General features: G+C 43.9%; 1 protein-coding gene across 4 annotated transcripts in view; it reads left to right on the forward strand.

Moving 5' to 3' along the window:
* The window catches only part of PTGFRN (prostaglandin F2 receptor inhibitor), a 72,610-nt gene that overhangs the window by 24,921 nt on the left and 20,058 nt on the right, over window positions 1–27,631 (forward strand). For 2 of the 4 annotated variants that reach the window (XM_055802511.1, XM_055802512.1), the window contains exons 2-6: window positions 4,353–4,718; window positions 5,556–5,975; window positions 9,466–9,849; window positions 14,223–14,648; window positions 21,646–22,065. In XM_055802511.1, coding sequence (XP_055658486.1) covers window positions 4,353–4,718; window positions 5,556–5,975; window positions 9,466–9,849; window positions 14,223–14,648; window positions 21,646–22,065 — 2,016 coding nt within the window. Of the gene's footprint in view, window positions 1–4,352; window positions 4,719–5,555; window positions 5,976–9,465; window positions 9,850–14,222; window positions 14,649–21,645; window positions 22,066–27,631 lie in introns of those variants that run through there. The other 2 variants (XM_055802515.1, XM_055802513.1) reach the window with 2 other exon arrangements.

The following is a 27,631-nucleotide window of genomic DNA, read 5'->3' on the forward strand; positions in this document are numbered from 1 at the left end:
CAAAACTTGTACGGAGATGAGGCTCCTAGGAGACTTTTTCCTCATCTGTGGCAATGTCCCTAATGCAAGAGGAAATCCTCACCAGCCCTTTCCTTGTGTGGTTTGTTGAGAGTTTAAACAGGCCACCTGTTCTGTAGATCCTGCTGCAATTTTGCTGCCTTTTTTTCTTGGTTATCCTCAAAATGACAGGTTGCTATCTAATGTACTCGGATGGACTTCACAACCTATCTATTCAGTCATCTGCTTTCCTTGTTCTCCTCTTCGAAAGGATTTCATTTAAGGGCAGCAGTGAGGTGGTGCATCTTGGTGATGGGACAAATTAAATACTTCATGGACCATTGCTAGGGAACAAATGGTAGCTCAAAACTGCCTAGGCCTTGTCTGGGCTACCTTGCCTCTCTATTATTAATGTGGCAGGCCCCAGTTTATTGTTCTACCTTGAGCCACACTTTGTCCGTCTTCCTGGCGGAGTACTTCATGCATTCCTTTGGGAGAATCCTCTAAACAAGTGCTCGACAAACAGCCATGAAGGCTCTGTGGTTGCCCTACTGCATGGATGTTTCTGGCCCAGCCCAGCAAAAGCACCAGTGTTGCCTGCTAGTCCTGTCATCTGTCTAACGAGCCCAAGAAACAAATTCCATCCCTTGTGTTTGTGTGCTGGCCTCCTTACAGGGGCTCCATTATCATTTTTTTTTTTTTTTTTTTCCTGGAAAATTGTTCCTTGCAATTTCTTCTGGTAGTCTGGTAACTCTGTAAAAATTTTTGTATTTACACCGTTAATCTTCTGCTCAGGCAGGTTTGATGTCCAGCATTGCAGTTGATGACACAGAGCCAGTTACTGAGTTCCTACTAAATACACATCTTTGGTGGTCTCCGTGATACTGAAAAATACTGAATTGTCAAAGTTCTGTTGTTTTCTGTCACTAGTGTATACACTACTCTGTACTGCTCCATCTGTTTCTGCAGTTAAATGGGATTCAAGTGAATTCATTAAGAACATGTCACTTTATATTAACAGTGAAATATATTAGGTGTCATGAAAAATAAACGTTCCAACAAATTTACAGAGTTTGAAGCTCTCATATCATGAAAGCTGAACTTTGACTGCTCTGGGAAGGTGGAGAAGGGTCTATGCCAGTAATACAGGGCACTGCAAGAATAAAATATTTGTAAAAGCCCCTCATTTATCTGCCAGGGTGATGTGGAGCTCACATCTTGCCAAGATCAGTGTCTGTAGCTCTGTGCCTTCTGCTACAGTTACATGAAATGTTAATCCCTAATGCACAGCAAAGAACCTAACAGCTTGCTTAGTAGCTAGGGATACTATTGCTGTTGACTGTTGCAGGACAAAAGGCAGAACTCTGAATCCACAGCTTGCTAGTTCCTGAGCCTCTTGGGTCACCTAGAAATGCAGCTGACCCTTGGAGTGTCTGCCCTGTGCGTGGTCCTGCTCACCTGTGGGCAGTGCACAGCAGATGGATGCTCTGCAGTAAGGTCTCATTCTCTTACCTGGTGATGCTGTCTCTGTGTGCTCCTGCCTTACGAGAATCCTAATTTGTCTTAGCAGTAACAAACAGAAACAAACTTTACAAGCACTAACAAAAAATGTTAACAAAAAACCCCATTTGTTACTGCTTGTTAAAGTATAAAATTGTAACTGTTACAGGCTGTCCCCTCTTCTCTCCTGCAGCCTGTTCCATTGCCATCCTTGCAACTTTGTGTTAAACTGGAGTTGCTTTTGGGACTGTGCTGTGGGGGAGGGGGATAGTCATTGCTTTACAGCAATAGGGGAGGGGTGCTGAGCACACCCACTGAGCAATCCCTGGGACCCTATCTTTTGCTTTGGCCTGCCTTCTCTTATGAAGGTGCTAATCACCCCTTACCTTCCTTTAGTGTTAAAGGGTCTTTAGTGACCCTGGAAGAAGAGAAACTGAGCCGTCTGTGCTAATCTCAGACACAAATGTGCAGCCCTTGCCACATTAGTCGTGCCTTTGTCGCCTCTCGACTGGATTAGTGCAGTGCACTGTATGTGGGTCTATAGCTGGAAACACATACAGAACAGTGTTGTCTGCTTGTTTTAGTGCCACAGGAGAGTATTTTCCAGAGAGACATCAACGTGAGGAGTGTCCTCAGTCAGGATCCTGAGCTGACTTCTCACGGTGGTCTGTTGGAAGCTGGTTTGGCTATCAGGCAGTGCTTTAAAGCTTACCTGCTGCTGTTACTGTTTTCTGTAAGAGAATAACTTGAAGGATTGAATGGAGCTGCCACTGAAGACCTAGTCAGGAAGTATATTGGAGCCCTACAGCTTGATTTTTTTGTTGCTTGATTTTCTGTATCAATGGTTTTACTCTTCCTGTATCAATGATTTTACTATATGGTGCTGGTGTTTAGAGAGATGTCCTTAAAGACATCTGGTTGTGGAACAGTACATAGGCAGTGGAGGTTTTCTTTGCACCATTCACATGTGAACTGGAGAGGAAGTCTGGCTTTCTTATTAGGACTAGTCAATCACTTGATCAGGTACATAATAACCGTCTTCTGGGAGGGATATAAGGGGTAAGAGATTAACCTCAGTCTGCATTACAAGTAAGTTTAATGAAGTACTAATGTTGAATACAGAAGGTCATGGCAATGAGGCAGTTGGACTATTATGACTGAGCCTGTACACGTGAACAGCCTGCAAAGCAAAGAGTGTGCTGGGAGTTATGAACTGGGGAGGCAAAGATAGTGTCAGTCCTTGGTTCAACTGTTCGTTGAACTGTAGCTAGGGATAAAAATAAGCTTTTTCTCTTGTAGTTTTGCTCAGTGTGTACAGCTGCTTGTGTAGTTTTCTGATTCTTTAATACATCCTTCTCCATGCTACTCTGGAGGGGACAAGCTGCACTTTATAACATGTTCCCCAGTGGGTGGTTTCTGTCCAGAAGACTAACTTCTTTGCCCACACCTGTGTACCTATTGGCATGATGGTTCTAAACCAGGGAATAGGGTCTTAATCTACAGCAAGAAGACGTACAGAGTGATAGGAGGGGAAGGCTCAGCAAGTGTGTTGGTGTTGACACTAGCCAGTGGCTTTCCCAATGTAGCCAGTGAATTAGAGCTGTTGTGCATTGCTGGACTTTGTGTTGATGGGTGATTTCTTTAAATTTGGCTTTGCCTTTATGGTATCTCAGACCAACCTTCTGGTCCAATTGCTTTTGATGTTATGGCCATCTACTTGGTTTTAGCAGGATCTGTCCTTTACTGTTCTGGCTTCTGTTCTACCTGGCTGCTAAAATATTGTGCTATGGGTATGGAGCTGGTGGGGTGCAGTAGGATGCTCATGGTTGGAGACTGAGTTTAGGTAGTACTCCTCTCTTTCTGAGAAGATTTCTCAGGTTGGAACTATGAATCCAAGCAGTTCGCTCTCTTGGGAAGTAAGAACCTGCCAAAATCCACATGCAGCTGCTGGGGTTATTCTTTGGGCTACAGAGTCAAATCAACCAGAAAAGTCTCCTGCTGCATCTTTGCTAGGTCCTCTGGCTAGTTTAAGTGGTTCACATTCTTGCCTGGAGCATAATTTACTGTTTTGCCAGCCTTCTGCAGAGAACTGCTGTTGTTCTATCCTTCTAATGAGACAGTCCCAGAGAACACGGTGTGAACATCGTGTGTTCCTCTGCTCTGGAGGAAGCCTGCTCTGCTCATGCTCCCGTGTTCTGGAGCTTAGACCAAAGAGGGGATGTGTGCTATAGAAACAGGTGAGGCTGTAGAAGTTCGTTCAAGCAAACTGTGTTGAAATCAGTTCTTCCTTTTAAATTAATTAGGAAGGCAAGGGAGTTTACCTGTGTTAGAGAAGCTGTGACCCTTCAGGGCAGAAATGACCATGCTTTTTTTTTTTGGAGAATGTCAACTTACTGTTCTCATGGCCCTCAAGCTAGGGGAGAGTTAGTTTTCTACTTCAAACCCTCTACTGGTGTCAGCAGAAGTCTTATAAAAGTGCCTGATAAGATTATGCTCTCACTGTAGTAATGCAAACCACTTATTAATATTTTTAAAGTGTTTTACGTAGCACTTGGTCTGTAGTAGAGGAACTGTTACCCATTGGATCTACGGCTAGTCCTCCCCCCTGCTCCCAGATTTCATTACCTAATGTGTTAGTAAATAAGCAGTGAAACAAAGATTGCCCAAACCAGACATTATGTGTTTAGGGGTTCCTGCTCCAGTGAGACCAAATGTTAATGGGAAATATTGCTCTTACTAGTGCTAGCTTTCTGCAGAGTGGGATGTCCAACCTTACTTTTTTTTTTTTTTTTTTGTCTATCCTGGTAATTCCTTTGTTAACTATGTGTTCTCCCTCTCTTTATTCTCCCGCCTAGCTTTCTGCAGAGGGCGTGTTGTGAGGGTGCCCAAAGGTCCTCTTATTCGAGTCATGGGCACGGAGGTGGTGATACCTTGCAGTGTTAGTGACTACGATGGACCCAGCGAGCAGAACTTTGACTGGGAGTTCTCCCGGGAGACTGACTTCGTGCGGATAGTGAGTACCTGGGATTCTACATTCACCTCTGAGGAGTACCAAAAACGTGTGGGCCACGGGGATATCAAACTGAGACGGAGCAGCAACGATGCTGTGGAACTTGTGATTAGAAACATCCAGCCAACTGACCAAGGGAGATACAAATGCTCCACACCCAGCACTGATGCCACCGTTCAGGGAAATTATGATGCAGAGGTCCAAGTGAAAGGTATTTCTGAAGAGTGAGGTGTGCTCTAAATTTGTTTTCAATATTGATTATAGATGTACCCTTAAGAACATTATGTTTCTATTGCTTATGAGCGCATTGTGGTTTGGTTTTTTCCCCTCTCTGTTCCTGCTTAATTCTCCTAAAGCCAAAATTGAAAAATGGAAAGTATGATAGCAAAGGCAAGTGGGGTGAAGAAGCAAACAGAGGCTGTTTACTATAAACAACACTTTCCTTTTTTCTGTCTAGTAAATATGTAAATAAAAATGGGAAAACTGAGCTCTGGGTTTTCTGAAGATGTCTGCAAAACTTCAATGTCCCTAAGCCTCTGGGTAGCGAGGCTACCTTTGAGGAAAAAAACACAACCTGTCTTCTGTCTTGTTTAGTGTCATTTAGGGATCTTTATATACGAAGGAGGTAATCTTCCTTTTCCTCTTTAGCATGTCGATGCTGCAGTCATGCTCTAGCTTTGTTCTCTCATTTAGGGTTCTTTAGTAGTAACTTGGGAGACTATTTTTTTTTTTTTAGTGTCTTTTTTTCCCTTGAAAATCAAGATGGTTCTGGGTAGAAGTAATCCAAATGATGATGTGTGGATGAGAAACTAAAGTGAGAGGAAGGATAAATGAACACTTGTCTTGGCTTCTTTAAAGTGGAGCGCTTCCTTTAATGGATTTTCAGCTGAATTTTCTTGTTCCTGGAATATATTTGTGTGGAAGAAGGAATGACTGGCAGAGTGTTGTTCTGTGGTAGTTTTACTGCCTCATACCTGAACAGGTCAGTGTGGGTGTTCTCTTCTTGCTTCCATTTTATCATGCTTGTGTCTTTTGGTTTTTTAAATAGTGATTTCTGATGGCTTATCGGTGAGTGGTTCAAAAGCACGTTCCTCAATGTCTCTCAGACTGTCTGAGGGTGACTCCTTCAAGTTGCGCTGCTCAGCCGTCACCACCTCACCGGAGCATACTCACCTGCATGTGACTTGGCAGATAAAAAGTGGATCCACTTGGCGGGACATCCTATCTTTGACTCATGAAGGCAAATTCCAGCCAGGTCCCGGCTATGAAGAACGCTACCGCAATGGAGATATCCGCTTGGACACAGGAGCGAATGACACGTATCGGTTATCTATATCCCAGGCCTCGTCAGTGGATGGTGGCGTCTACAGGTGTCTTGTGAGTGAGTGGGTGAGAGGGGCAGATAGCTCATGGCAGAAGATTCAGGAGAAGAGCGTGGAGATAGCAAGTGTGGCGATCCAACGGACTGGTGAGTGTTACTGATGGGCTGGGGTCACAGCTTGCAGCTACAGCAGTGCTGTGTCCAGACTGTGATGCTTTGAGAGCAGAACTTGCATAAGCTGAACTAAATGAGGGCACATTCCAGGAGAACCTAGAATGTTGTTTGGATAGCTGTCCTGTTTACATCTGAGTTGATAGAAAAATTATGCCAAGCATTTTCTAGCTTTTATTGTAGGGAGAAGGGGGTTGATGGCATGGAAGGATTGACTGGAACCTCTCAGATGCTTAGACCTAGATTTTCTCATCCATAGTTCACTTCAGATTGCTTCTGGGTTTTATATTTCTTCAATAAACATTTTATTTAATCCCTGAGCACCCCAAACCTTCTCTCTGCTCTCTCATTAACATAGGCTTGCCCCATAGCACTAAACAGCTGCACTTCCCCTGTAAAAGTGGCTTGTGATTCAGTGACAGATGTGAAGCTTTTCTGTATGTTTATTAAAATAGCACAGAAAGATTAAGAGAAAGGAGGAAGGTGGTGATAATTTAACAGGACAAATAATCTAGTGATTTTTATCACTGACACTGGATCCACGGGTCTGATTGTTCCACCGTGTTGGCAGGGATCTAGGACAGTAATGGTTCTGTTAAACACATCATTGCACGCTTGACTAAGAAGACAAAAATACATGTAGTGCTGTGCTGAGGATATCCAGATATCCCTGCCCATATGCATTTCAGGAGTAGATGCACTAAGCATTTAATTGCATTAGCATTACCACTGCTAGTTGGAGGAGGGAAAGCGGGGGGTGATGCATCTTGTCACTCAAGAGGTGGAAAAACTGGCAGTGATGATCCCTCAGAAATGTGAGATTATGATGATATTTTAGAAGTGTTCAGACAGTAAGGGTATCTCTTCATTTTTGTAATCCTTTAATCACCATAGGGAGAACCCAGAACTGCTGGGTTTTTGGCTGGCTCATTTGGATGTAGTTTTAGTATCCTGGTGGTACTTGATCCTGTCAAATTTCACAGACTAATCTGTCCCCTCTCTTTCAGGGTGTCTGTTACACAGTAAAGCTTGCAGGTGCTCTCTGCCGAGGCAGGGTTTGCTTAATTAAGAGCTGTAATTCTCTGTTTTGTCACACTTTTGGAGAGTTTGGTTTAAGTAGGTGGGGTTTAATCAATGGCTGAAAACAGGGTGAGGATGGCCAGGAGCAGTAATAGTGCAGTTTTTTGTGTGGTTTGGGTGGTAATGTGGTTTTGTTTGTGGAGTTTTTTATTTAGGATTTTTTTGGCCGTCATTTTTAGCTCAGTCATTGGAAGCACTGGTACTTTGTCAGGGGCATGAAGGGTTTGTTTTTTTTAAAGTTATGCTAAATGGGATAGGTTATTCTCCACCAAAATGCTGTGGAAACTTTTACCCACACATCCTGTAGGACTTGTAGAGCATCTTGTGCTGACATCTAAAACCTCTGCACTTGCATGCTAAAATGAACTTGAGTTGTAAATGGTACGCTTGGTTGCTGCACTTCCCTCATTCTCATCTGCTGTATACTGTGGGGTTGAATTTGTAGAATAAACTTAAAAAAATCCCCAAGCAAACAAAAAACCCCAAACTTAAAACCCCACAAAACCCCTAAAAGATGAATTAATATATCTAACAAAGGAAGCCATGCACAGGTTACTTGTGTAACTCTGTGTGTGCGTGCCTGTTGTTGCTCTTCTGTCTACTTGCCCATCACTTTCACCTCCTAAAATCATGATGTCTTTGGGCCTGACTTTGTTCTCGTATGTCTTTTTTTTAACAGTGCCTTGTACAACAGGTATATAACTCTAAGTAAGGTCTTCGGACATGTCTGTAACCAAAAAAGGAGTGCTGAGAATGTACATGAGGGTAAACTTTCATGGAGTCCCTCTCTATGCATACACTGCCAGATTCTCCATGCTTGTCACTATTTCTCCACAGAACACTTTTGTTTTCATGAAATACTGCTCTTGACCTTGCAGATCAGTCGTCTTTCGTGTGTTGGTATTAGTCTGTCAAAGTAACTAGCCTTTTCTGCTGACTGCGATCCCATGATGAGATAGTGAGGGAAGTCCCAGTGAGATACTCATCAGATAGTGGACTTTTCTTTACCGCTTGGGTGGGGCTTGCTGCTCTCTGTTCAGTTTGACTGCTTTGTGCTGTCAGGTGCTGAGCGATGAGATGAGTATTGCTGGGTTTTCTTGGCAGTAATTGTGGCTGCTCGGTTTGGCTCTGGCCTTTATACCTGATGGTAATTCTAGAAAGCTTTTACTGATGGGTACCTATTAGGTAGTAGAACAGGGTTTTACACAGAAGTCACAGATCTGCACCAGGGATGTAGCTGCCTGTTTAAGGCAGGAATCTATATTTTTGCTCATGAACATGGTTGTAGGTCTGCTGAGAAGAGCCGCTGCTGTAGCAGCCCTGTCTACTGGCCTCAGTTGAGACTTTTAAGAGCAGCTGCATTACACACTGTGGGAACGGTGTTGCACTGAGATCCAAATCTAATCTTTAGGCAATGTGGAGTGAAGGAGTGAGCAAGTGAAGACATGTGGTGGCCAGGTAACTTGGTGAATGATTTGCACTGAGGTTTAGAAAACAACATACACAGCAACCCTGGTTCACCTCTCACCAGTAACTAACTCCAGCTTTTTTGCTTCTGGTCTTGACACTTCAATCTCATGGATTGCTTTAATAAAGCTGTGGCCAGCCTGGTAACCTACAGAATGCAAAAGGTCCCATTTGAATACTTGGTATGACCATATGTGCGATGTATATAAAAAATACTCACTAGCCAGTGGAGTTTGTTAAAATGCGCTTTAGGTGGCTATTGATATTGTTTGAAAGTCCGCAGTTTCTGTTGGCCAGAGCAGTAAGTGGAGGGATCGGCAGTACAGGGAGTATTGCTGCCTTCTGCTTGCTTCCATTTCATGTTTCTGTAACACACCTGAGGTCAGTCAGGACTCCCAACATGTGGCTGTGGCTGCCTCTCATCCAAATCTGTTCTGTTGGAGGAGCTCAAAAGCACTTCAGCAGAAACCAAGTGGAGTTCTGATGTAGTTCCTAGTGATTTCAGTGGACAGTTGTTCTTCTGAGGGATAGTCCCAGAACACCTTGACCCTCCTGTGAGAATGGGAAAACCTGCACATGTTTTCTTGCTGTGCAAAGTTGACATGCAGTCTGTGATTGGGATAAAGCCTTCATGGACTAGTTGCTGTTGAGTTATAAAAACCCTGTTCTCCCTCCCTTTCTCCCCCTGGCCTCATCATGCATCCCTTGCTTGACTGATGATGTGTACTTCCCTTGTAATAGATGATGCAGCTCAATATCCAACAGGCATTTGAAGGTAGGGCTACTGAGCTACTTCAGAAGCTTCTGTCAGAATATGAATTCCTAGATAACTTTGGACTTTTTTTTTAATTATTATTATTATATTTATTTTATTAATTAATGGATTTTTTTGTTTGAATTTTGTCTCTTCATTTCTAAGCTCTAGATGTGGTCATCTCAACAAGCAATGTGTCTGTGACTGAAAGAGACTCCCTGGATCTTATATGCAACATCACAACAGACAGAAGTGGTATTTTCCAAGCAGAGGTGATGTGGTATTTTTCTGCATCACCTGATGATACCTTGTCAGATGCTCAGGTTTTGCTGAGCATGGACCACGATTCTGTTGTCAGTGAGTCAACTCTCATCAGCCTAAGCCATGTAGATAGGAATGCCTATCGCCTGTTAGTGCGTGATGTGGATGTGGAAGACTCTGGCTACTACTTCTGCCAAGCAGCTGTCTGGGTACCACTGCACAATGGGAGCTGGCATAAGGTGGTGGAGAGGACATCTGCACCAGTCAGTGTGGTGGTGACAGCACTAGGTGAGTGATTCTGCTTTCAGACTCAGTCGTTGGTCCCATCAGAAAAGGGAGAGGACCTTGCAAACTCACTTCTGTGCAAGTTTCTCTCTCGTTTGCATCGATCATCTCTATGTAGGTTATCTCTCTCACATATAAAAGTACTGATCTATCTTACGGGGTTTGGGGTTTGTACATTATAGGCTTTTAGGATCTATTACTGCATGTCCCACCCGTGTACTCCACTTTCTGGTGTCATTGAGCAGTCTGCAATTGAACTTAAAAGCCTGCCTTGTTTTCCAGGGGCTGAAGCTGCTCCTGTTGTCATGTTGTCCTCTTTCACCACTCTTGTACCATTAGCAGAGCTATGATCCGGTAACAGGCATTCTCTCTGAGCTCTGAACACAGTGATATCGGATGCTTCCCCTGGATTTTGAGTCATATACCATAAAAACTATTTATAATGGCAACTTCATAATGAACTCTAATAACTTTCAGACTTGTTGGGTTTTTGCTTTGTTTTAATCACTAGAGAGAAACCACATCCTGCTGATGGATTTAGAACGGGACCTGACTCTATACGGCTTTATTCTCCTCCCTCAACACACAAGTCCATTTTACGAGACCATGTCACGTTGCTGTTGAGTAGTGTGAGTGAGTGGGAGACACCTGGCTTGTGGCTAACTTCATGCTAGCAGTGTTGATTAGCATAGTGACCAGTAAAACAGATTTTCCTGCAGTATTTAACATTCTGCGCAGCGGGGTGCATTTTTTGTAATTCAGTCCTGGAGATGAGAGAATATTTAGCCTTTTGGACAAGCAAAGGATTGTTTGTGCACTTGAAGTTATGGCTTCCATATGTTACTCCAGCATTTCTGCACCAAGTTCTTTTAATTCACCAAAGGGGGAGGGGGAATCTACTTAAAGGGAAACTTGATGACCTCTTTATTCTCTCCTTCCTTTATCCCCCAGTTGTTTTTGGTGGTTTTCCCTTCTTACAGCTCTAATACCATCAATGTCCATGGTTTTTTTGCAAGGGGCTGGTTAGAAGCAGCTGTGTTTAACAGTTGTTCATTTAAGACTTGTGGACTGAATGATGAACAGGAGCTGTAGGTAAAAGATTCAACAGGCTTATCTGATCAACCTAGACTACAAGAGCAGGCTGACAGTATCTTTCCCTAGACCCCTTTCCCAAGAGAAATCTGTTTTGGAGATCCACTGTCTCATATGCATGCTGCAGATTGTAAAGCTTTTCCTTTGCTTTATCCCAGCTGAACTCTTAAGCTTTGATCTCTATGCAAATATCTGTAGAAGTACAGTTACTTGGGAGAAATATTAAAAATGAAACTCCTGCAAAACTTCTGAAAAGTCTATCGTTTTAGGGATAGGTCTAGATATGTCAACCTCCCCATCCTGTCTGCTAATTTAATCTTGGGGAGAGAATAGCTTCAGTTTCGAAGCAATGAAACTCAGGATGGTGTTGCAGGATGCTGTAGATAAGGTATCTGTACCTGATAAAATCCACAAAGTATTGATTGTGTTGGAAGCATCAATGAACCTAGATGTGAGCTGGGGGAGAACTGACACAGCTGTAGTAGTTGGTGTTTGTTCCCAGTTTTAACTGGACGCAAGTATCCAGGCCTAAACCCTCTCAATGTACCTATTCAGAGCCTCTAGTCATCAGGAGCTGGGGGTACTGTCCAGTTACAAAGGCAGAGCTCCTCCATCATAAAAGTACTGAACGAGGCCAGCATACAGAGAACCTGCTCTGAACTCTGGTTTTCAGAAATAGCTAGCTATACCACAAGGTTAAATCCCAGTACCAATGACTTGAAATTTTGCATTTTTGTATTGTACAGAGAGCTAAGCTGTGGCTGTTTCCAAGTTTACTTGTATTGTGTGCTAGAAGTGCACAAATGAACGTCTTCATTTCCTGTCCTTCTTAAGCTGTTTAAATCGCACATTCAGCTCGTGAGCATTCCCTCCTTTCTCCACTTGTGTGCATGTGCATGCATGCACCCATGCTCCTGTGTGCATAGGTGCGCTGCATGCTCATGTGCTCTCTCATAGTGCCTGTACCTGTAGGACTATTCCTTATTCTTTCCATTCCAATTGGGCATTATTTGGGAACAGGAGAGAGTAAAATCTGCTCTTCAGCAGATGCTTGGTTGCTAGGGCAAGAGAAAGTGGAATAAATTTTCAGCATTTGAGGTTTTCAACTGCATCCAGAATTTACCAGCTCCTCCTTAATGGAAGTTAAGAGCTGCTGGAGTATTAAGTCATTGAACTGTTAGTGAGGCTGTTCTTCGACAGCTGACAGAGTGGAGGAATGAGGTTTATCCAGCCAGCCTTTTATTCTTCCTAAATCTGCTGTTTGAGTGTCTGTCAGGGTGAAGCGCCTATCTGGAGTGGTGCTGTCAAAGCCAAAACTCTTAGCAGTCCTTCCCCTGCACACAAATAAACCAAACCTAAAGTGATTTTCTAAGAACTCAAGTTTCTTGCAGCTTTTTCTGTCTTGTGTTCCTGTCTAGAGAACAGTTTCTGCTTTTGTAGTCTTTGTTGCTGTGAAAATATCAATTGGTCTTGAATGCCTTCTTTTTAGAGGGGAAGGGGAGGTGAGGAGGAAAGATAAAAAAATTGCAGAGCGTGAGCAATATATCATGAGGCCCTGGAGAAGACCAGGCTTTTGTGAATGAGACAGGAAGAGTAGTGTAGCTGTAGGATCTATGGAGACTTACACCAAAAGTGGATTTTTGCCACCATTAATAATCTCTGCCTTGGCTGCAGCAGAGGGACTCTGTGCATTTTCTTTTTTGTTTTGCCTTACTTACACTGAAATGTGCAGAAATCTACACTTCGTTGGTAGAAGGTACTACGGACTTCTGTAAACGGTACTTTTATGCTTGTGTGTTACCTAACACTGCAGAAACTCACCATTAGTATCACTAGATACTCCGGTGTGTATCAATGCCCTTGTTCTTGCTAGATGCAAGGACACTGCATGCATAACACCTAATGGTGAGAGATCTTTTTCTGCAAGCTGACACAGCAGCAGCCAGCTTGCTTGATACAATTGTTTTTATCCTTTGCATCTGAAGTCCAAAAGTGCACGTGCACACGTAGTTTGCACAGCAGTTCTATTAAGATGCTTTATTATCTTGGCTCGCTGGTGAGCTAAGCCTATGTTTTAGCCTTGGACTGCATTTTCTGCCCCAATTATAGCTTCAGTTAATTGTTTCTAGGAGGGCAAAAAGCCAAGTAAAACATAAAGCAAGAAATAAATATAGAGTGCTGAATGCTTACAATGTAAAAGCCATGTGATGAGTATTGGCCAAACACTTGGAAAGCTGGTCTTTTTCTGAATTAGAGTAGACAGCAAGACAGAAAAATGTTCTAACACTAGTAAATAAATATATTTCCTTTGTGGTGCGAGGTTCTTGTAATCTTTTTCCTTTACTATTGCTGTAGTCTAAGAGAAAATAGTCATGTGGCTGCCTTATCGCTTTTAGGCTGTGGATGGCCAGCTATTCCAGATTTAAATACAACAGCCCCATTTTTAACCCGTGAATTTCAGGCACTCCTTTTCAATCTTGAGGTATTCCAGCCTCATAGCTGTACAGCATGTACTTCTCTGTTCAGACTGTGAAGGTCTTCTGATCTGTGCATCTTTAAGCATCTTTAACTCTTAATCTACTTGGTATTTATTATGGTGCCTGCTGAAATTTACTGTGCGTGGCTGTTGGTGCTGCCTGTGGCCAGTGCTAGTGCTGGTACCCATGCCCCCTGGTTTTGGTGTCTGGGTGGGCAAGGTGGTTGGTTTTTGGGTTGTTTAACATTCTTAAACTGTATCGTAGAGACATGATGGGATGGTGAAGTGTGGAAAAGACATTTCAGGACAGAAAACTGCCTGTTATCCTGAAGACAAATTGGGGAATGGGTTGTGTCTGGTCAGTGCAAAGCCAGATAATAACCAGTCTCCTGTGGCTGCAGGCTGCCCCAGGCATTTGAACAGGTGCAAAAGGTGACTGGCTGGGCTGAAACTGAACCCGCATGATGGGTTCTTGGGGCTGGGCCTAAAGAAGGGAATTATTTTGCTCAACAGTATCCCTTAGACCTGATTTTTCTGAAATGGTCTGACTAGACATACGAAATCTGTTGTTTGGAAATGCAGGCTTAGGGGTTCTTGCGTCAGAGTGGTGCAAGTCTGAGAGCTGGAGTCCAAATTCCCGTTCCCCAGGTCTTGTAAGAAAAATACATATTCTGCCACTTGGTTTCAAGCTCAGGTGCTTTCACAGACTGGATGTTACAAGTTAGCAGTATCTATTAATAAGGTCTGACACTTTCTCCTTTCTGCTTGTAGCTTTTAACCTCTTTCTTCTGGGTTTCCTCTCCTGCAGAGCCAGACTATGAGGTGTTTCTGAATGCCTCTAAAACACCCAAGTTTTCAGATGACCCCACAGAGCTCAACTGCAGGATCGCAAACGCACAGGACACCGAAGCAAACCTCCGCTTCACAGTTTCCTGGTACTACCAGCAGCGCCTGCGCAGCGACGATGTAGTGACAAAGGAACTCCTGGCCACGATGGATGCAGACTGGACTCTGCTGCTTGGGGACAGGAGCAGAGAGCGGACTCAAAACGGGGAAATAATCTTCTCTAAAAAGGCTGTTGACACCTTCAGTTTACGAATCCAGTGGACTTCAGAAAGTGACAGAGGGGATTATTTCTGTGTCATCTCTGCATGGACTAGGCACCGCAACAACAGCTGGGTAAAGAGCAAAGATGTGACTTCTGCATCTGTCAGCATTTTCTGGGCTACACAAGGTAGGAACCTTGCACCTATTTGCTGAAAGATCTGGAGAGCAGAGATAGTTTCCTCCTGAGTAGGCCCGTCAAACCAGAAGGCCTGTTAATGGGCTTTGGAAATGGGGTTCTGTATTATGAAGGGGGAAAAACACTATTACACCCTTTGCACAAGGGTGTAAAGGCCTCTTATTTGTGGAGGGAAGTAACTACTTAACAGCACTCACCGGTTTTATGCAACAGTTTGGAGTTCAAGTGCAAAGCGGAGATATGTTAGTCAAACTGCGCTGAGAATTCCAGGAGCTGGGCTGTTGTTGTGGCAGGGGTGACATCCAGCAGTGGTGCTGGGCTCATTTTCCCCTTTCCTGACTTGGAGTATTTCAATCTCTAGGATGTATCTTGCTGCTAGCAACAAGGTTGTCTTGAGGTGAAAAGAGGAATGTCACTCAGTCTTCTTTGTCTGCCAGTATGAGAGGGTTTTTTTCCTTCTCTCTGACAAGCCCATGTTTAGAAGGCAGTTCTGAGGAAGTTCATGGGCGTAGTAGTCCCGGAGTATCAAAAAATAAGTGGGTGGCAGAGCAAAGTAATTCAGTGATTTGCTTAGTTCTGGGCCTTTTTTAGGCAGAGGCAAACTAGCTCTGGTCAGTATTTAAACTGACTGGGAGAATTTCTTAGAAGCTAAAGTTACTTACATCACTTAACACCAGTTTATAATGGGTGTACATATCCTGGACGCCCTGTAGAGTGATACTGTTTTGGCTTAGGTGTGAGGTCATGCAAAAGGGTCTGTTAGATAGGGGCAGAAGGAACAGGATAACCTGGGGTGTAAAGTCTGGCAAAAATCTGTGCTTGGCTAAGCTGCATTTATCCTGACGGATTTGTTTAACAGTCTAGCTCTGGCATCCACAGGCAGAGAACTATATTTCAGAGACAAGTGGTTTGAAATCAGTTTAAAGTTGTTTAGGGATAATCCCTAAACAGTGAATTGGAGAGCTGCTGTGATTCTGCTTCAGTGAAGAGAGAAATGGTGGGCTGCTTGCTCAGTACTCCCTTCATCCCCAGACCAAGCGTGGTCCATGAAAAGGTCATTTTTTTTTTGCTTAAGCTGGCTTCTGCAGCAGGAACGAGATGTCTCATTAATGCTGAATGCTGGTCACAATTAGTTCAGTTGTTATGCCACAACACGGAGTGTGTGTGTATGTGCATGCATGTGTAATGGATCATTGCCTTCGGAGCAGCTAGAGACACCAGCTGGAGTTGAAAAGTCTCAGACTGTGTTGACATTTCTGAGGGAAAACAAACTGTGACAGGTGTGAACATTCCCTTGTTTCTGGTTTTATTCCAAAAACTCCACTAATTTTGCAACACAAATGTAAATGTTATAGTCCCCGTGCTGAAAAGTATGTTTTGTTGGCAAAACTTGGAGTTCGGAGATTTATGATGTGAAAGTGAGCTCTCCTACAAACACCTTCTCTTCCTGAAAAAGTATGTTACATGTGTATAAGGGGGAATAGAGGGGTGGGGTGACAATATATGGGTTTGATTGCCCGTTCTTCCCTTCCACCCCAGCAGCCTAGCCCCAGATATGCCTTTCTGTGCGTGCCCTGTCCCCTGCCATAGCCTATTCCTGCAAGCTCCAGACTCGGCTGCAAGCCCAGTGCTGTAGCCGGCAACTATGAAGGAGTTAATCTGCTGCTGCCTCTGCTCTCTGACTGTTGTTTTGACAAGTATCTCTGGTGATTTGAGTCCCTGACTGCTCCCAGTGCTTATAAAAGCAAGCAGCCAGGCTCCCACGTGTTTGCCTAAGGAGAGAACAGAAATTTGCCTCTTCCTTGGATAGCTTGTGCCTACATAGAGGCTTTTCTGACAACTATTTCAGTGCTTGCATCGCCTGTGTTAACTTCAGAGCAGTGCTTGGGGCAGGGAGCACTTTGGGAGAAATCCCACTTTGGAAAAGGTTGTTCTGAATTTTTGAGAAAAGAGAAGCTGTTTTGTGTTGTGTCTGTGGGTCAGTCAGCACAGAGGGTGATCAGGATAAGGAAACTTTCTTGAAATGTAAACATCACGTGAAGATGTCAAAGTCCTTTTTGTGTATGTTGTATAATAAGTTGTACATTTGCCCATTTTAACTTGACGGTTTTGATCTTCTTTTTCTGTTTTGTTCTGTTGGGACCACTAACGCTCACATGTCTTTCTGCTTACTCAGCTTTGCAAATGCAGCCAATTGCTGTCATAGATCACAGTTGTTTTTGACGTGGTCTGCCTGATTTGTTTCTTCCTCTTTCTTCTACCCTTTCCAAGGTGACAAAGAAAGCATCTTTATCTTGCCTCAAAAATGAAAAGTATCAATTACGTTGTTGTTTTTTGCTTATTTAGAGTACAAATTCCAGTCGGTACAATGGGGTAGAGGAAGGGAGGAAACCTTTTTTGACTGATCTGTAACCCAGATTTTTCAACCCAGAAAGAAGTTTGATAGTTCAAAAAAGAGAATTTTATTTATTAATTTGAATGTGAGTGCTGCCTATATTGCACAGTTGCTGTTTGTAGTGGAATGCAGAACTGGTGCTTGTTTCCTAAACCAGTGTTGCCAGTTTTGCATCTGCATGGAATTCTTTGCAAAAGAGAACATTAGCTTTCAATTGAAATTTCAGATCCCAAAGGTGCTGCTATTTGGGGGCTTGTTAATTCTTCTGTCTTTAATTTACAAAATAATTGTATTTAACATGATGGTACTTGTCCTAAATGCTTGCCCAGGCCCTGCCATCACATTTAATTGGGACCGAGGGCATCTTAATCTTTTAGAAAGTCTTGCAAGTAGAGAACAGGTGATGTTTCTGCCACCCACTCGTCTTTACCATTGCTGGCGTGTAATAGGCACTGCATAGTACAGACATGCAGTTCCTCCTGAGCAAAGAAATTCCTTTACCCATGGCACCGAGCTGCCAGGCGAACGTGCCAGTTCGGGCGTAGAAACAAGAAGGTGGCGTTAAGTTAAGGTGTACGAGCCCTAGCCAGGGGTGACTGGGCTGCTCGTGCCCGTGGCACTGTGAGGGTGTAGTGCTGCTGCTCTTTGCTTGGCAGGGGGGTGGGCCAGTAAAGGTGGTCTAGTTGTGTGTGTGTGCAGCAGTGGGGAGGGCTGTTGTGTTGTCCGTACACGTATCAGGCTGTGGTGCAGGCCATAGCGCGCCTGCTGTATTTTCAGAGCTGCAGGGGCTGCAATTGTACCTCCGGGTGTTGTATAGCCGCCTCGCCGTACAAAGGCAAAGCTGTCATTACCTTAATGTCTGCTGCATTCCCTGTACACGCAATCTAGCTGGTGCACTGGGGGATGAAGAAATCTTTATGAATATTGAGATGGTGTTACTTGAAGCTGCTGACAAGACATTAGGCTCTGAGGTTACTGTTAGCCATGGCCATTGAGCTGCTTTTCTGACCAAAGTCAGCGGAGTGCGGGGAAGGTGTGTGCTGTTTCCTAAGGTCTCCTTGCCCTTGTAGCTGTTAAGCTTCTCTAGCAATTTGACTGGCTTAAATTAGGTAAAAGCTCTTTTTGGTCACTACCCAGGAAGTACTCTTGAAGCTAGGCAGGCACTTTGTGGTAGAGAGCAACAGGAGAATTACAGTGTGGCTTAACCACTTGGACTGGCCAGTGATGGAAGGCAGAGGTGTGCGCTGCCAGGCTCCAAAGTACAGTTTATTACTCAAATTTTATCTGAATCATTTGGCTAGGATTTCTGCTGCTGCTGGCCCTGGAGTAGCGCCCAAACTAGTTATAAGCTTTGGGTATGGTTTACTTAGGATCTCTTCCTCTACCACTTTCCAGCATAAACTCTGCAGGTTGCAGCCTCCTGTCTATGACCGACCAGGGTGTGTTTTGCCATGCTTTTCATTCATGGAACTTTACAAGAAGGAAGTGAGACCTTGCATGGGATTGCAGGCGTGTGTGCAGACGGGGCAAGTGTGCAGCGTAGCAGCCAAGACAGACATTGCAACTCTCAGATTAGAAATGAGATCTTAGGCTGTAGTTCTTCAAAGAGAATGTTCTTTAACCTCTCTGGCCTATCTTATGCTATAAGATCTGATGAGTAGTTTCCGTTAATACAGGAAACATGAAGAAGCCTTCCTTTCCCACATAACTTTCCTTGCAGATTACTGTTATTTCTAACCTAAGTGCCAAATCTTAGGTCTTTTTTCTTTTTCTGACGTGCACTGTTAGACACAGACAACTACATGCTTTTCTAGGTGGGGGCGATGGTAGCAGCAGACAAAATGTAATTAGCGCTCCAAAGGAGAACAATTTTGGCACAGAAATGTACTGTTAAAAATGGTGATCCAGGCCTTTCCAGTTGTTTAGGATATGGGGCTTTTTTTTTTTTTTACTTCATGCACAGGTCTCTAATATTATTGCAGGTTAAAAATGTTCCTTTGATATTTTGACTTTCTTGCAACAAGAAACATTCAGCACCTGTATGTGCTGGTTTTTTGTGTCCCTTTTTCTAGTCTGGTCTGCATTGCTTATGGTCTCACATAAGAGGAGGCGCCTCTGCCTTCTGTACTCATCCAACCTAAGGAGGTTTGGGTTTTTAAAAGGTAGAAAAATCCTTTGAAAGGACTTTCATAAGAATATATCTCCCTGTTCTCTGTTCAGCATCCTCATTTCTAACCCTTTTGAATTCTACTGCTGTTCTCCAGCTACATCTCTGGACTTCGGATGTTCTCTTCCACAAACTGTACAGATGGCATTTCTGCTGTTCTCCCATGCTACCGCCACTTCTTTCTCCTTTTTCTTTAGTAAAAATAATTGGTAAAAGCAGCATTTTCTATAGCCCTCAAATGGAAATTCAAGAAAGGATGCCTAGGAACAAAGTTTGCTCTGTCCTTGCAGGGGACAAGATACTCACTCTCCTGTGTACTGCTGCCTGATCTGTGGCTTGGAATTTGGTGCCCAGGTAGTAGGGAGAGTTGTCTCTTCTCAACTACATCTGTACTGCTCTGATCATCTGAAGATGTTTGTCTTAAGCACACACGTGAGAGACCAAATGCAAGATTTCTTTCTCAGTGTCTAGGACCCAGTGTTCTGACACAGAGATAACAGCATGAAGAATGTTTACATCAGGAGGGACTTTTGCCCAGAGCCTCCTCGTATGGTCTAGAAAGCAGCAACACGTAGTATAAAAGTACAGCTAGCTGTTTGTGCTTCGCCTTCTGGGGTAAAATATAATTGTCCACTATATTCCTAAAATGTGGCAAGCTGATCTGTGCTGGATTCGTAAATGTTGCAACCTTATGAAGAGGGTGATAGCAGAATCTTGTGGACGCAGAATGAGGAAAAAATAATTTGAGGTCTAGACTCAGGTGCATGGTGAGTTCTCTCACAAGGGAGTGGGGAATGATTCTGTGTGTGCAACTTCAATTGTCACTGTACCCCGAGTGCCTAAATGTGCAGCTCTTGTATTCCCACTTGCTTAGTGGGTGTAAGTGAAGGGGGTTTGGTGTGGAGTATCAAGTAATTCTGTGCTCAGCTAGACCACTAGAAGCAGCTCAGCCTTCGCCACTCCTGCTGTTTCTTTATATAGCTTTGTACTGTGATCTGCTTTATACAGTACTGATTTAAAGCTGTCATACCGGGTTTCTCATCTTGTGGGCTGTGTCTACTCATTGTGAAAACTGCTGCTTGAAGGCAAAACACTGCAAAATGTAATCTTGACAAGTATCTTGTCGCTCTTATAGGGAGGGCATAAATATTGCTGCATTTAGTTCAGTTTTTGGGGAATGTGTTACAATCTCACCATTGTTTATTTCCCTTTTCCTGAGAAGTTTCACCTTGTGTAAAGGTGATCTGCATCATTTTTGTTTAATGTGTCTATGCTCATTTTTTTTGTAAAGGGGGGAAGGTAGATTACGCTGCAGCTGACTAAGTCCAGAAAGTAGGACTAGCTGTATTTTTGAAATACTGCTATTTTGGGAAGTGGCTGTAAGATGTGTAACCTGCACCGAGCCCTCCTTTAAGAAGAACCTGGGTGTGCAGGTTGTCTCTTCATCACAGTGCCAGGAACTAGCAACTCGTTTTCCTTTTATCTGGTTCTGATTTCAATCACTCCTCACTTTCTCAATTTCTCATTGTGAGCTTGTGTTTTTCGCATCTTGGGGCTGTGCTCCTAGATGTATAATTTTCTCAGACCCTGTAATTAAAGGATTTTTGGGATTGAGGAGCTGGCAGACTTAGGGAATGCTGAAGAAAGTGCAGGACACCGAGCAGGAAGTGTTGCCGGCATTCTTGATGCCGAATGGGCTGTCAAGGCTCCTGGTAGGCTTGTACTCGGACGAATGCATGAGAAGCAAGGGAAAAGAACACAATGTGGAGGCAGAGGTATAGCGAACTCCTTCAATGCAGAGGTGTGTATGTGGGGGTGCTGGGGACGGTGACTTCTCCCATTACCTCCCAACTTTTTTGTCCTTCAAATTCAACTGATCTTGGGAGTTCAGCTGAATGTGTCTGGATTGCTGTTAGGGTGGGTTTTCAAGGGAAATAAAAGAAGCTACACTAAGTGCTGCCGATTCCGTTAGTGGCAGCTTTTCTCGCTAGTCATGAGTATGTCAGCAGTGACCTTGTACCCTGTTGCTGAGGGTGCTCTTCCTCCACATCCAATGTAGAACTGGGACTCTGAGTCTTGTCTGACTAATATCTTTACTCCTGAATAAAAAAATCCTGAAGATCCTGTCACGCTATGACCTGCGTATTGTATTATCTGTCCAGTATTTGGTGTTTGTTTGAATTCTTGCATTTTGACCCAAACTGTTGTGTACTGGTGTGTGTGTGTGTGTGTGCTGTTGAGTAACATTTTGGGCTGTCAATGAGTGTTTAGATAAATGTGCTGGGATTTTTCTCTCCAAAAAATTACTTTGCAATCTTTTTGTAATCTTCTTACTTATTGTAATCTTCTAGATTGAAAGGTGCTGCAGAAATAGCTTCACCTTTTTATTAACCCCTCTCTTGCTGCTTATTTCCTTCCCTCTTCAGATTACACGCTTACAGTGGAGGCAGTGAAACTGAAGCCATTCTTTGTAGCAGGCCACACCTTTGAGATGACATGCAAGGTGTCTTCGAAAAACATCAAGACGCCACGGTATTCTGTCCTCATTACAGCTGAGAAGCCACTGACAGATCAGTCGAATCCCAATGGAACCACTCGCATAATCTCCTTGAACCAGGATTCAGTAGTGCGGCTGGAAGACTGGACAGACCAGACTCGTGTGGACGGTGTAGTTCTGGAGAAGGTCCAGGAGAATGAGTTCCGCTACAGGATGTATCAGACCCAGATTTCTGATGCTGGGCTGTATCGCTGTGTGGTGACTGCCTGGTCTCCAGGTGGTGGTGGCATGTGGCGTGAAGCAGTGAATGGCTTATCCAACCCTATCCAGATAGACTTCCAGACGTCAGGTTGGTATAGAATCTGGCAGCTGTGTGTCTAAGCCAGAAAAGGAGAGAGTTCTGTGATGCTCTTCTAGTAGTTTCCCTGTCTCTGGGAAATACCTAGCCTTTGAAACATGGAAGGGGTCTCCAAACAGCGTGACAGCTGAAAGCTGGGCTTGTCTCCCTTGGTAGTACTTGTGTCCTTTGTGCTATTGACTGTTTACAGAAAGGTGTTTAATGAATTGGCTGTAATCATAGCGACTGGATTTTTCTTTACTAATGCAGCCCTTATGGTCCTGCAGGCTCAAAGATGGTTCTCAGTATGGGATAACTGCTGCCACATTTGCCAGCTTTGTCACTAGGTTGCTGTTAAGGTAGTGGCTGCTCTGAAAGAACGTTAATATAACCTGGATTTCTGTTCCAAACCAGACACGATTAGCATAGCATTAAATTGCCTAAGCATACCTTCCTGTTGATGTAATTGCAGAAAATGATCAGGTCAAGGCAATGGTAAAATTTCAGCTATCGCAGCAAGTGTATCCTGCCATGGGAAGACCTTAGAGGCCCTTTGTGGCTGGACTACAATGTAGCTCTACAAACTGGCATGAATCTCAGCACACAGAAGCGCATCATTTCCTCATGTCTTTGCTGAAACCCTCACCTTCAGCTGCAACGTAGCCCATATGTTGAGAATTATCTAGAGAAATGCTCCTCTAGAAAAATCTGGTGCTGGTACATTGTTGTGGGGGGACACAACAACAGCATTGGTTTGGATCATCAGAAGATGCATGTCAACACTGACTTCCTATCATGCTGTGTGGGTGGGAAGTGCTGCGGGAGTTGTTTTGATAATGATGGTGCACTTCTGAGTAGAGGGCTCATCTCATGACTTGGTAAACCAAGCTGGTGACTTCTTGAGCATTTTTGAAGAGCTGTCAGTGAAGCCCAAAGGTGTGTCCTATGCTGGAGCTCTCTAGGTAGCTGCTTTATCTCAAACCTTCTGCTCTCCCCCATTCCTATTCACAGGCACAGCTTGGATGGGGATCTCTCATCATATCCCTTGTTCTTCATGTGAGTTACTCTGCTTAATATAGCAGGGCTGTATGGTTTTTAGATGTGTCTGTGACTAGGCAAGAGCAGCCTGACTTCTGGTTGCATCTATAACTATGGTAATTGTTCTCTGTGAGGTGTTTTTTAAAAACTGAGCTTCCTTATACTGGGCAGACTGGGAAAAGGACAAGGGCTAAGCATAGGCAGACAGCCTTGCAATGAGGACATCACTTTAAGAAGCTTGAAATGTAGCGTCCTGATACAAGCCTTAATGAAGATTCAGCCTGACCAAGGCTGGCAAGAGAGAGGGTGTTGACTCAGCTCAATGCTTCTTTCAGTTCTAGGTAATTTCTGGTTGGCTTTTTGTTTGGTTTTGTGGCAAGGTACTGTTCTGAAAATGTTAGTTGCCTGTGCTCCAGATGCCTTTTAGAGCAGCACTATCACAGGTTAATATTGCTGTAGATTTGTTGTCTTCTCAGGGTGGTTTAATGAGCTATAGTTTTAGCCTTATTACTCTTGATATCTGGGTCAGACACAGTGGGAGAGAAGCATTTGCGAAGGGGTGATGCAACAAACCATCAAGAATGAAATCTGTCCCAAACCTCTCCCCTCCCCTACAAGCTCTTGCATGAAGGCTTTCCTGCATAAAAGTGGCGGTTGGTGACTCTCCCAACATTGGTTGTGTTATGTCACTTTGAACTCCTGACCAAAATGTTTGGTGGGATGCTATTAATATCCATGGTTCAGAGGGAAACCTGTGAGCTATGCAAGGGAGGGAAGTGTGCATGTTGCAGTCTTGACTTCTTTTTGCTGTCACTCTACTCCCAGCCTCTTCACCCAGATAGGATTTCTGGAGCATGGAGTGAAGAAAGGGAGAGAGAGCCTGTAGAACTACCCTGGGAATGTGTGAATTCCAGTAGCAGGGCTGGAGCAGGGGGAGGGATGGTCCTGAAGCCCTGTCAGCCTTTCATTCTTTACAAAAGAATGAAGAGAGAAATGAGATCCCAGGCACAATTTACTGGAGAGCTATTTCCCAAAATAATCTTGGCATGTGGCAAAATCTGGCTTGAAATACCTTCCTTTCTTCAACTGATGGATGAATTTTGTGTCCTTCAGTTGCTACTCAGATATCTTTGCTGGACATTCATTTCTCGGCATGATGAGGATGTGTGAGGGCACAGTTAGAATGTATTAACTGTGGAATTATTATTTAGAGAATTATTTGGAATCAGGTACACGAGACAGGAGACATTTTGTGGGTGTGTTGTTTTGGTTTTGTTGGCTGAGGTGTACTTTGCAAACTGAGACTGAGTCAGGGAGCTGGAGGTAAATGGCAAAGTTGTGGAGCAGCTACAAAAGCATGGCTCAGATATCACGCCCTTGCCTTGCATCCTGTGGTACAGGCAGCTGTCAAACTTGTTCTTCAGAAAAAGAAGTTGGTGCCAGATTTTCCCTAATGGGAACGGTGAAAGGCAGAACTGCTTAGATAGGTTGTAGTTTCTAGGGAGAATGAGAGGCTCCCCAAAACTGGAGGGAAGATACTAACAGGAAAGGGTCAGAAAAAAGCAGGGGCATGCAACTCTACAGGCAACTGTAAAAGCTGGGGAGCACTGATATGCTAAATCCTGAATTAATGGGAGGGTGGAGTGTGATGAGTTTGAGTGTGGTTGTCCCTGATAGGAAAACTGCTAACGAGTCAATTGCACTGACTTCTGGGGTTCTCAAAGTGTAACAAAAAGACATCTTAACTGTGACTGCTGGAAGGGATACAATAAGGCAGAATAATTTTGAAAAATAGAAGGTATTCCACTCTCTTCCCTACTTTGAAGGCTTGGGCTTTGACAGCATTTTCAGTTTGCACCATGGCAGATGAAGTGGGGAGGTGATCAATACGAAGCAGCATTTTCAGCAGAAGGAAGCCCTTAAAGAGTTCTACATGAAGCTTTTAGTGGCAGGAGAAATTTCTTTCTTGGTTGTTTTTATTGATTCCCCTTTGATAGAAGGTGGGGATACTTGTTAGCATTGGAAATCCTTCCCTCCAGTTTGACTCCCTTCCAGATCACTCTGAGTTGAGTGATGTTTCAAGGAGGGGCTTTCAGTGTGCATATACGTTGTGCAATGTGATCTATCTGAATGGCAGGAGGCCTGTAAGCTTTTTGTATATGAGCTGGGGAGTGTGCACATGAAACTTCAGTGTTTCCTGCCACAATAGGTTTGAAATGTGGCAGTGCTCGGAAATATTTTTCCATGAACATCTGTGGAAAATGTCTTGCTCAGATTCTTTCCATTCAAGGCAGAACTTGCTGGCTGCAAACAGAGACCTCCTCTCTTCTTTCTCCACTTGCTGTTGCAGAGGGATGTATTTATTCCATTTGGTTAACTATCTGAAATGTTAATGTAAAGGCATTTGAAACTTCCTGAACTAAAAAATGAAATGTGAGTTTTGCCTGCTGACTTACATAAACTGGAAGTTGGGGGCGGTGGTGGTGGTGAGGAGGAGCCTAGTATGTCATTAGTTTTCAGATATTCAATCTATGGCAGATTGTTCTCTGCTGGATATGTTTTAAGACTGGAGAGGATCTTGTGAATCCTCTGGTCTGGCCTTATGAATAACATGGATCATGAGATGTAAATTCATTAAATGAATGCCTGCTGTATGTCCAGTGGCTGTAAGCAAACTAAGCTTAATGAGGCGGGGCAGGGAGAAGCTGTCACATATGAAGACAGTGCTTCTTTTTGGTTTTCTCAGTCTAGACCAGAGGTTCTGCCATCTCTTTTTCAAAGGTTACCCAGCAATGCAAGGGGCAAGAGCAGCTGTCAGTGCTTGTCTTTAAATTTTCTCTTAATTTCATTGCATCATTTCTGCTCAAACTCAAATGCATCCTCTCTCCTCCTGAGCTATGGGACGATGTATGTGTACATGGCCTTTCAGCCTGGAACACACCTGTCTTCTGTTCCTTGCTGTCCTTCTGAAGCCAGTGTATCCAGACAGCTTCTTGTAAGACTTGTGATCCTACCCAGCCACACTGAAATCTCTCACTTGTGTTGTGGTCACCTGGAGGTGTTGCTCCGGTGGCAGTGCTTTTGCACTGCAAGGGGTGAGCAGTGGAGGAGAGGGGCTTTTTTTCATGCTCCCCTTTGCCCCCAGCCTTAGTTGAGCTGGCCACCAAAGGTGGGGGCCAGAGAGCTGGGAACTTGCTTGAGATCAGAGCGCTTGTCTGATGCAGGTCTGTGTACAGGCATCTGGTTCAGGTGGCTCCAGCTGGCCTGCTGCTGGTTTTTTTAATGCTGAGGCACCCGGTCTCTGTGAAACCCACCTGGTTTATCCCCGCATCATAAATTCTTCTTTAGCATTTGTCCTTTAATTTTCTATCCCTTTTACCCTGATCCTGGCAACCCAGGTTAGTGTTTAGTGTCTTTGCCCACAGCACATTCACAGGGATTTTCACAGAAGTGACTTATTTTCCTTTCCCTTGAGGAAAGTGGGGAGAAGGAAGCTTTTAATCTTGCATTGAGAAGTATGTTATGAGAGGAGCACCATTTGGAGCTTGGCTGTGCTCTGAGATGGCTTCCCCCCCACCCCCTCCCCCGTGCCATTCAGCAGAGGGCAGAAAGCTCTGGAGAGGCAAAAATAAAGAGAACTTTTAAGGAAAGCGTCTCAATGAAATCTTCAACTCTGGATTACATCTGCATGTGAGCTCATTGCACAGCAATGTATTATCATTCACTTTGGAAGAAGCTGAGATAAAGCAAGAGCTGCTGAAATATGAGCTGAGTATTGATGTTGAACTTGCAATTAAAATTAAATGATGCCCTGCAATGACCCCGAGAGATACTCAGTTTCAGGAAAGAAGAACAGAAAATTCTTAAAGGAAAGAAACCTTAATCATGGAAATGAATGAAGAGCAATATAGCAGAAAGTCTTTGGCAAGAAAGGCTGGTATTTTCCAGCCACTGTTAATGGGCAGGAACGTGCTTTGTCATTGTGTGCCTTTGTGTCTGTGTGCATTAAGTTGTAGCTGGAAGTAGAAACCACAGACTAAACTGCTAGGGGCTTCTTCCAGTAACAGCTATTATGAAGCTTGGGATAAAACTTGTTAGAGAACAGTTCCATGAAGAAGCAGGGAGAGGGCACGAGGCTGGAATAGTGCCAGTGAAGGAGCTCATTAGCTGGAGAAAGGCAGGTCATGGGACTCTCTGTTCAGGAGTGAATGATTTGGTGCCAGGGCAGACATGAGTAATATTTTGGAAGACAGAGAACTTGTGGGTTGCATCAGATTTTTTCCTGCTTTGTGGTCCATGGCGCTGGCTGATTGCAAGGAAGAAAGCTGTGTGCAGTGATTGCGGCCTCCCTGCTGGGTAATGGACTGGGCACGGGCCTCTTCGGTGGAATGGTCTGCTCTGGATCTCTGTTGTCAGTCAGGTTACTTGACCTTTCTCTGCTCTATTTTACTTGTCTGGAAAATAAAGGTAACTCATGTCTGTGGGAAGACTATACCTTATTTTTGCAGAGAAGTACTGGCTAAAACATCATGGAACAGGC

The sequence above is a fragment of the Falco peregrinus genome, chromosome 4 (assembly GCF_023634155.1).
Source record: "Falco peregrinus isolate bFalPer1 chromosome 4, bFalPer1.pri, whole genome shotgun sequence".
In the NCBI taxonomy this organism is placed as follows: Eukaryota; Metazoa; Chordata; class Aves; order Falconiformes; family Falconidae; genus Falco; species Falco peregrinus.